Source organism: Garra rufa, chromosome 12, assembly GCF_049309525.1.
Source record: "Garra rufa chromosome 12, GarRuf1.0, whole genome shotgun sequence".
Taxonomy (NCBI): domain Eukaryota; kingdom Metazoa; phylum Chordata; class Actinopteri; order Cypriniformes; family Cyprinidae; genus Garra; species Garra rufa.
In genome coordinates, this window is record NC_133372.1 from 37,015,612 (window position 1) to 37,024,701 (window position 9,090).

Genomic DNA, 9,090 nt, shown 5'->3' on the forward strand with positions numbered 1-9,090 from the left:
GCATAATACATTATTAAAATTGTATAAAATTATTGATTTTTCTTTTTCTTTTATGCAAAAAAATGAGGATATTAAGAAAAGATCATGTTCCATGAAGATAATTTGTACAATTCGTACCGTAAATATATCAAAAATTATTTTTTGATTAGTAATATGCATTGCTAAGAACTTGTTTTGCGCTCTCAGATTCCAGATTTTCAAATAGTTGTATCTCGGCTAAATATTGTTCTAACAAACCATATATCAATAGAAAGCTTACTTATTCAGCTTTTGGATTATGTATAAATCTCAATTTCAAAACATTGACCCTTATGACTGGTTTTGTGGTGCAGGGTCACATTTAAGGAATGATGTACAATCAGCCGGTCATTATCACAGAATTAAATTCAACAAGGCGATCAGGCTTTAATCATCCTGAAGGGATTTATTTTGCGCTAATGACCGGCTGACTGTACATTATCCTGCTGATTGCATGACTACTCATCAAATATATTAATAAATGGACATGAAATATTCATTAAGTGATTCTACTGTGTGAGCGGAAATATATGAATCTAAGACTTGAATGTGAATGCACTACTGTTTGAAAATGTTTTATTGTTTTTGAAAGAAATCTTTTAAGCTCATGATGCTATAAAAATACTATAAAGAAAAGAGTAATATTGTGACATTTTATTACAATTAAAAGTATTTTATTTATTTTAAAATTTTCATTTGAATGTATTTTTATAGTTTAAATTGTTACTGTGATGGCAAAGCTGAATTTTCAGCATCATGACTCCAGGCTTTAATGTCACATGATCCTTCAAAAATCACAGCTTTTTTTTTTTGTTTAGTGATAGTTGTTGATGAGTCCCTTGTTTGTCCTGAACAATTAAACTGCAGTGTTTTTCAGAAAAATCCTTCAGGTCCCACAAATTCTTTGCTTTTTCAGCATTTTTGTGTTTTTGAACCCTTTCCAACAATGACTGTATGATTTTGAGATTCATCTTTTCACACTGAGGGCAACTGGGGGACTCATATGCAACTATTACAGAAGGTTCAAACGCACACTGATGCTCTAGAAGGAAAAACTATGCATTAAGAGCCAGGTGGTGAACCAGGTGGTTGAATTTGAAGAACGGGGTAAATTTAGCTTATTTTGTTCTCTGGGAAAGTATCTTTTGTAGATTCTGAAGGGCAGTACAAAATAAAAACAGTACAATATTTAGGCAAAATTAGAAAAAAATTACACATCTTCATTCTGTTCAAATGTTTTCACCCCCAGGTCTTAATGCATTGTTTCCTTCTGGAGCATCAGTGAGTGTTTGAACCTTCTGTAACAGTTGCAACTATTCCCTCAGTTGTCCTCAGTGTTAGAAGATGGGTCTCAAAATTATACAGTCATTGTTGGAAAGGGTTAAAATACACAAAAATGCTGAAAACCCCCCAAAAATTGTGTAACCTGAAGGATTTTTCAGGACAAACAAGGGACTCATGAAAGAACAACTATCACTAAACAAAAAAACAAACAGCTGTGGATCATTCAGGTAACGACACTGTATTAAGAATCATTTTTATAAATTCAGTTATTATTTTATATATAAACATCTTTCATGTGAAATACCTTATTCAGGTCAGTACTAAATAAAAATAACATGCATTTTGTATGACCCCACTTATTTTTAGTAAAATAATAAACATTTTGCTGAATCTGCAAGGTGTATGTAAACTTTTCACTCTCTAAAACTTTCTAAACTTCAACTTCTCAACTGAAACATCACTGAGGTCTTGTCTGTGATGTTACATCATGTGCTTGTTTCTTCTAGAACTCGTTTTGTCTTCATTCATTCATTTGCCGATTCATTCTCTTTCAGGTCCCAACGCCATCGGCTCGGCTTCCAGCGTGTCCACTCTCTCTGCTCTCAGTACAATAGCTCTCTCCCTCACAGCTCGCACATCTTTATGACAGAACACAGCGCGGGCCGCTGACTTCAGACGAAACGTTCTTCCTCAAAAGGAGACTGAGAAAACTGACTCAGACAGATCGATGAAAACCCATTCATACAAACCAGAGGACCTACGTGAACGATAATACTGGGATAAAGAGAAAAAGATTAAAAAAAAAAAACGGGTGCGTGGTTCGCTAGCCAATTCAAAAAAAGATCGAAGGCTGATGGGATTGAATTTGATGTTACCAAAGCAGCTTTAAAAAAAACAAAAAAAAGAACAAAAAAAAAATTGAGGAAAATGTCACATGCTTCTTTTGTATGTACGACATATCTTAGCTTTTTACTTTTTCGTTTTGATCCAGTTGGTCTGTCTGTTCCTATTACGGTACGCCAGGTGTGTAGGAACTGCTTTAGATGCATGTCATGTACAATGTTTTGTAAGAGAATGCAGGTGTCTGAAACTTAATCATTTAGAACAAGATGTATTTGGCTGAAAACCAACTAATCATCATAATACGACGGTCCTCTGAGGGTCACACGTACTTACAAGCTAAGAATCTCCAAGGACTTCTTACTGTTTACGACACGGGAATATTGCACTGAAACCACGTCTGGAAGAAAGTGAACAACAAAAATAGCATCCTGACCAGAAATTTGAAAGAATGCTGCTACGAGGCCAAGTCGGACGTCTCCTTGAAGGCCCTACGTTGGCGTCTACTGGTCAGCAGCAGTCAAACGGACACCAGACGTCGACGTTGGCCGTCTCTTTTTCCGTCATCTTCCGCTTATCTGTTTGTGTGTTATGTCTAGAGCTCTTTTTTGCCTTTTGTGTGCCTCATTGTGTGTTTTTGAAATCCTCAGGTCCTCAGAAAAGCCTTAATACATATTTCTTAGCGTTACCTACTTAGATAAGTGCTGGACGCCAGGGCTGTGAGCGTTAGTCAAGTGGGATGCTGGGGTTTGGGTAACTTAGTTGGTGCGAGTTTATTGCTTCCATGTTCCATATTATAACAGCCGTATGCTGTTCCTCATTGTTTCAAGGCAATACGATGTGTGTAGGTGCGTGCGTGTGTGTGTGTGTGTGGGTGTGCGACCTCTGCTAAAGTAGGGGCTACGAGCTCTGCATTTTTTTAAACGCCATGTGGGATGAAAGTAGCTTGTCATTTCTTGAGGTGCAAATAGACGTACTGCTTAAAGGGACACGTGGAGCTCTGAGACTGAGTGAAAACAAATGTATATGTAAATGCTTTTTTGTATATTCCAGATAATTTATATTTAAGTGGACGACATCGAAGTTTCCTACAAAACTCATCTCGGTTTTTATCTAACAAACAGAATAGACACTTCTTAGCTTACCGTGGCTCTGCATGTGGATGTATTCATTCCATTCTTGATTCATTAGGTACTAACCGATGAACTATTGACGAAAGGATACAAAAGCGGTCATCCATTTCTGAAGATTTGTGTATCGGTGTGTCTGTTATAGCCAGAACGCTCTTTCTCTAAACAGTGCTTTCCACCAAACTTCTTCGGCTTTATCAGAATTCCATTTCTTGAACCGTATAACTTTTTCCTCCAAGGTTCTCTGTTTATACTGGATCACAAAATAAATGACATTTATAAAAATGATAACACAAATGTTTCGTTTGGGTGAATTATATGTGACGGGCTAACAGAAAATGTGATTAATAACAGTTCAACCTATAAATATGCTTACCCTTTCGTCATTCCAAACCTATATGACTATTGCGTGATGTGACCCTGGACCACAAAACCAGTCATAACCAGCACTGGTATATTTATAGCAACAGACAACAATATATTGCATGGGTCAAAATGATCGATTTTTACTTTATGCCAAAACTCTTTAAGATATTAAGTAAAGATCATGTTCCATTAAGATATTTTGCAAATGTCCAACCGTAAATGTATCAAAACTTAAGAACAATTCCGAAGAGCGATTTTCTCAATACTTTTTTTGCACCCTCAGATTCCAGATTTTCAAACAGTTGTATCTTTGCCAAATATTGTCTTATCCTAGCAAATGGAAAGCTTATTTATTCATCTTTCAGATGATGTATAAATCTCAATTTCAAAAAACCGACCCTTATGTCTGTTCTTGTGGTCCAGGATCACATATTACTGGAAGTCTCGCATATAGGCTTATTTCCACTTAAAGAATAAGGTGTATAGTGATGGTTTACCCAAATATGAATATCATCATTATTCACTCACCCTCATGTCTTTTCAACCCTGTATGACATTCCTTCTTCTGTGGAACAAAAAGAAGATATTTTGAAGATGCCTTTTTTGTTGTTGTTTCAAGAAAGTAGAAAGCCAGCCAGGTTTGCAACAGCGTGAGGGTGAATAATTGACAGAGGTTTTATTTGGGATGAACTATTGCTTTAAATCCTATTTGTATTTCCATATGTACAATAATGCTGCCTTCAAGTGCTATCTGAATTATTATAAGTACTTGTTTACTAATCGAAAATTGGACGGAAACAGCCTCTCAAGTCATAACTTTATAAGCAGGTTATATGGTTTTGAAAGTGTCCTAATATTGTCAGAAATTTTCTCAGAATATACATAGAGTCATTTGTTAATGATTTCTAAGCGGTTCGTTCCATAAGCCTACTCTGCTCTGATTGGTCAGTTGGCTAAGCCTGTTGTGATTGGCACAGAGAGGAGTACTTGAGCGAGTTAGTGAGCACTACCATTTGCGTTTCCTAGTCTGTGGTTGTTTTTGATGTCCATGGGTTGAAGCGACCCAAATAATGTCAAATTTACCAGGGAAACCGCAACAAAAAAAGCATACTTTACACGCCAGAATGCAAGAATGCACTTTATGTTGAGCACTTAATTGAAAATATACATAACGTATCAATCGTACTTACAGGCTGTGGTTTGAAGACACTTGTTAGTCCAAATAAATAAGATTAGAGGCCAAAGAAGATAAAAGCCAAGATTAGAGAAGCAGTAAAATGACTAGCACACAAAAAAGGTTTGAATAGTATTGCTGTGCTATAGTGGGAAAAAAAGAATAACCACTGATTCTTCACATCATCTTTCGTCAATAGAAACAAAACAAACTTGCTTTCACAGCGCAAAACACAGCATCTCGACATGATGTAAACACCCTAACTAGCAGGTGTTTGTGGGCAGGTCAAGTGTTCATATTTTGCAGACAGGCAGGGATTCTGCTAATATGTTACCCAGTGATGTATATCAGTGACATGAACATTCGAAAATATAATGACTCCTGAAGGCGATTCTGAGTTGACTCTTTCTTTTGAGAGACAATCTTTATGTATAATAGTGTTCATTGAAGCATATTGTGTTTTATAAACTGTGAAATGAGCTTGTATTTGATCGTCAGCAAGCTTACTATCTAGCGCAGTGAATGTTTATACGGTTTACTGTCAAAATTATCAGACAACAAAGCACTTAAATGCGACCAGGACGAGCTTAATCGCGACTTCATAATTGCTAAATCCATAGCACATAAAGGCAGCATAAATCACGATCGACTGTGATCGAAGAAGCCCAAATTCACCTCAAAGGGAAAAAAAAAATAGTAATTTTGATAAAGCCAGTTAAAACCATGTTCTGGAATTATAGTCACTATTGGGAGATATACATTTTCTGTTTTTCTCTCTAAGCATTTACAAAGTTGGCAAGTTTATGCCTAGTGCTGTAAAATCTCTCAAGTCATGCAGGATGGGTTTAGAATAAGATGAGGGTAAGGAAAAACGTAAACGAAGACAATTGTCATTTCTGGTTAATCAAACCCTTTAATTAAACAAAACAAATGACCACGCAAATTAGATATTCAACTACAGATAACATTACATGTTGATTTGAAGCCACATGTCGTGCAGTTGTGATGCAGTACACTAGAATGTCCACTGCGTGGTGTGTAAGGCATCTTCTTTGTGGTGTAGACCAAGACTGTTTTGACCTCGACTGTACAAATAGCACATTTTACAAAGTGAGGTTTCTAGTGTAATTACCTACAACCCTAAGATAGGAACATTTTCAGACAACATTATTTATTGTCACTTCAATAAATACAGTATGATCCCAAAAATATGAACGCACTTGTCATTTTTCTTGAATACAATGCTGAGGAAAAGACATTATGTAATTATTCTTAGTCAGGAACAGACTACAGCAGATCAATTTTATGTCGAAAAACAACGTTGAAGGAACCATTTCCGTTTATTTTCTGCTACTGATGTTTTGGTCAATCACTATCGTGATTCTTCAACGTCAGCCGTGTCGCAGCAGAGTATGAAATGTCTCGGCCCTCCGTGGCGATTAAAAACAGCTCAAGCAAACGTGGCCTTTGGGCATCTTTTTCGAAAGGACTCCGTTGTGGAGTTCACCTTCAGCCAGAGCTGGTCTGCGGGGAGACCCTGTGTTTAATACATTGACAGCAATAACAGAGATGATGTATGAGCATATAATAAAAAGCTAATTGGGAGCATCTGGGGCCAAAAGGAAGAATTCCTGAAGAGACCGTGAAGCAGCTGTTTAAGACGGAGTCATAATAGAGATAAATGGAGTTCCACTGGATGATTTACTCTCTTATTGATGCTGCAGGTGACTGACGGCTGCTATTCACTCCCCGTCTTCCTCCCCGACCTCCATCTGCTCCATGAATCCCTCCAACACCTCCGCCATCTTCCGCTTCTTAGGAGCATCTGAGAGATGATTACAGGACAGATTTGTGCACAGATTTATTTTAATTCAATTATAGAAGGAAAATGGCTAGAATTGCAACCAGTGTTGGGGAAACTACTTCAAATTAGAAGTAGCTTGTGCTTTGGCAAGCTGCAGTTTCCAAGAAGTTAAGCAGCAGCCAAAGTACAATTTGGAAAAAGTAATGAAAAAGTTAGCTTAATTGTTGTTTTTCTCAGACTATTTAAGGGAGCCAAATCTTTCAAATTATGTGTTAAATAAAAAATAATCAATCTTTATCTGGCATTAAATCTATAAATAGACTATAGAATCAGGTATTGGTTTAAATGACAAATAATCAAATGAAAGGCTGTAACAAAGATAATTATTTGTTTATTAACTTAAAAAAAAAACTCATTTCTGGAAGCAACAGGACTAAGTTAAATAGTCACTAAATAATAGATAATTGTATAAATATTATTAATATAACTACAGATAATAAGGGTTATATAGAACATTTATTCATACACTACGAATAAATTTATTCTAAAGACTTGTTTTTTGTTTGTTTTCATGTTGTTTAAAGTCTCTTCTGCTCTCCAAGTCTGTATTTATTTGATTCAAAGTACAGCAAAAACAGTACAATTTTAAATATTTTTACCATTTAAAATAACTGTTTTCTATTTGAATATATTTCAAAATGCAATTTAATTCTTGTGATCAAAGCTAGATTTTCAGCATCATTACTCTAGTCTTCAGTGTCACATGATCCTTCAGAAATCATTCTAATATGCTGATTTGCTGCACAAGATATTTTATATTTTATTATTAATATTTAAAACAGTCAAGTATTTTTATTTTAGGACTCTTTGATGAACAGAAAGATAAAAAAAACAGCATTTATCTGAAATAAAAAGCTTTTGTAACATTATCATTCAAAAGCGTGAAGTCTTGTATAATTTTTATTTACTTTTTTTTATTATTTAAAAATGTATTAATTTATTTTTTGGGGAAAGAAATGATAGAAATTAATACTTTTATTTATCAAGGATGCTTTAAACTCATCAAAATTATGATAAAGACATTTATAATGTTACAAAAGATTTCTATTTCAGATCAATGCTGTTCTATTCATCAAAGAAACCTGAAAAAAATCTACTCGCCTGTTTTCAACATAATAATAAACGTTTTTTTGAGCAGCAAATCAGAATATCAGAACGATTTCTGAAGAATCATGTGACTGGAGTAATGATGCTAAAAAATCAGCTTTGAAATCACAGGAAAAAAATATTAAAATATATTCAAATGGAAAACGGTTATTTTAAATAAAAATAAAATATCACAATTGTACTGTTTTTGCTGTACTTTGAATTAAATAAATGCAGGCTTGGTGAGCAGAAGAGACTTTTTTTAAAACATGAAAAATTTTACTTGTACAGTTTTTAGCACTTTTCAGCTATTTTTTATTTACATTTTTTTTTAATCTAATTTATTAGGATGATTTGAAAACAGGGATTAAACGGGGATTATATTTATCAAACCAAAAGGCAAAAAAAGAAAAGAAAAAGACATGGGAATTATACAAAACTACTGGGAAAACCAATGAATAACTAGTAATGAGTAAACCTGTTTTATGAACCAGCCGGTTCATTGAATTCAGCCATCCAACAAAGTGTTTCATTAAAGTGCCAGAACAGCTAACATTTCATTCTCCAAAGCTACCAAAAATAGTTTGTTACTTAGAAAACTTGAGCACCAATTTAGCATATACATTTTTTTTCTGAAGACTGGAGTAATGATGCTGAAAATGTAGCTTTGCCATCAGATGAATAAATTACATTTTAAATATATTAAAGTCATTTTAAGATACAATTACAATATTACCTTTTTCTGTATTTTTTATTTTTGAAAAGATTAGAGCTTTTGTCAGGCTACTGTAAAAATAAGGTAAGTGCAAGGTAAGGTTACCATCAAAACTGGTTGCAACTGTCTATACTAAACAACTATGACTGTGTCTAAAGCAAAGATTTTACCATTAAAAAAGTGTTGTGCGGTTTTCCGTCTCAGGTCGTCAACAGTCTCCTCTGCATCCGCCCATTCCAACACCAGCCTCCTGCCGTAAAGATGGGTGCTGTGGCACAGCGCTGTGAACGCTTTCTATAGGAAAAGAGCACAAAATCAAAGCTTGTGTTAGATGCATGCACATACTGGAAAGGATCAGTGCTGATCAGTTGTTTTACAAGAGACTACTTGACTGTGAAAAAAGAGACAGAAAGAAACAGAAGACAGATGCACCCACCTTGGCATCCTGTTTAGTGAGGAAGTCAATGAAGCCAAAACCACGGTGGCCTCCACCGATCCCTTTATTTGGCAGGCGGACCGTCTTCAGCTCTCCAAAAGTACTGATAAAAAAAAATTAAACCAACATGACACTTGCACTTTAAAACTCAAATATCACATGAGATTTGTCCAAAAC

At 35.1% G+C, this 9,090-nt stretch overlaps 2 protein-coding genes across 2 annotated transcripts in view; one reads left to right on the plus strand and one right to left on the minus strand.

Moving 5' to 3' along the window:
* cntn4 (contactin 4) overlaps positions 1–5,551 on the plus strand; it is a 93,978-nt gene extending 88,427 nt beyond the window's left edge. The window contains exon 18 of the mRNA XM_073851636.1: positions 1,857–5,551. Coding sequence (XP_073707737.1) covers positions 1,857–1,948 — 92 coding nt within the window. The 3' untranslated portion in view covers positions 1,949–5,551. The remainder of the gene's footprint in view (positions 1–1,856) is intronic.
* Positions 5,552–5,699: 148 nt separating this feature from the next.
* The window catches only part of rbm19 (RNA binding motif protein 19), a 10,494-nt gene continuing 7,103 nt past the window's right edge, over positions 5,700–9,090 (minus strand). Inside the window, exons 3-5 of the mRNA XM_073852579.1 lie at positions 8,914–9,016; positions 8,648–8,771; positions 5,700–6,637 (exon numbers count right to left, since the gene is read on the minus strand). Of these exons, the coding sequence (XP_073708680.1) occupies positions 6,555–6,637; positions 8,648–8,771; positions 8,914–9,016 (310 nt within the window). The 3' untranslated portion in view covers positions 5,700–6,554. The remainder of the gene's footprint in view (positions 6,638–8,647; positions 8,772–8,913; positions 9,017–9,090) is intronic.